At 60.8% G+C, this 204-nt stretch overlaps 1 protein-coding gene across 1 annotated transcript in view; it reads right to left on the bottom strand.

Annotated features, from left to right (window-relative positions):
• Positions 1 to 204, bottom strand: part of MMS19 (MMS19 nucleotide excision repair homolog (S. cerevisiae)) — an 11,414-nt gene that overhangs the window by 1,672 nt on the left and 9,538 nt on the right. The window contains exon 20 of the mRNA XM_010082918.1: positions 96 to 170. Coding sequence (XP_010081220.1) covers positions 96 to 170 — 75 coding nt within the window. The remainder of the gene's footprint in view (positions 1 to 95; positions 171 to 204) is intronic.

Consider the following 204-nt stretch of genomic DNA (forward strand, 5'->3'; position numbering starts at 1 on the left):
CTGCTCCCTTCCTCTGCGCATGGAGCTTGCTGTGGACCCAGTCAGGAGGGTGCCCAGTCAGGGCCCCTTCTCCATCCTGCTCCCCACCAACTCACATTATGTGGCAAGGAGCAGACGAAGGCCATGAGGAGGGCAACCAGGCGTCTCTGTGCCTCCAAGCACTCCCCAGCCTGCAGGGAAAGAACAGTGCCTGTGTCATCATGG

This window comes from Pterocles gutturalis, unplaced genomic scaffold, assembly GCF_000699245.1.
Source record: "Pterocles gutturalis isolate BGI_N339 unplaced genomic scaffold, ASM69924v1 scaffold28741, whole genome shotgun sequence".
NCBI classification, from domain to species: domain Eukaryota; kingdom Metazoa; phylum Chordata; class Aves; order Pterocliformes; family Pteroclidae; genus Pterocles; species Pterocles gutturalis.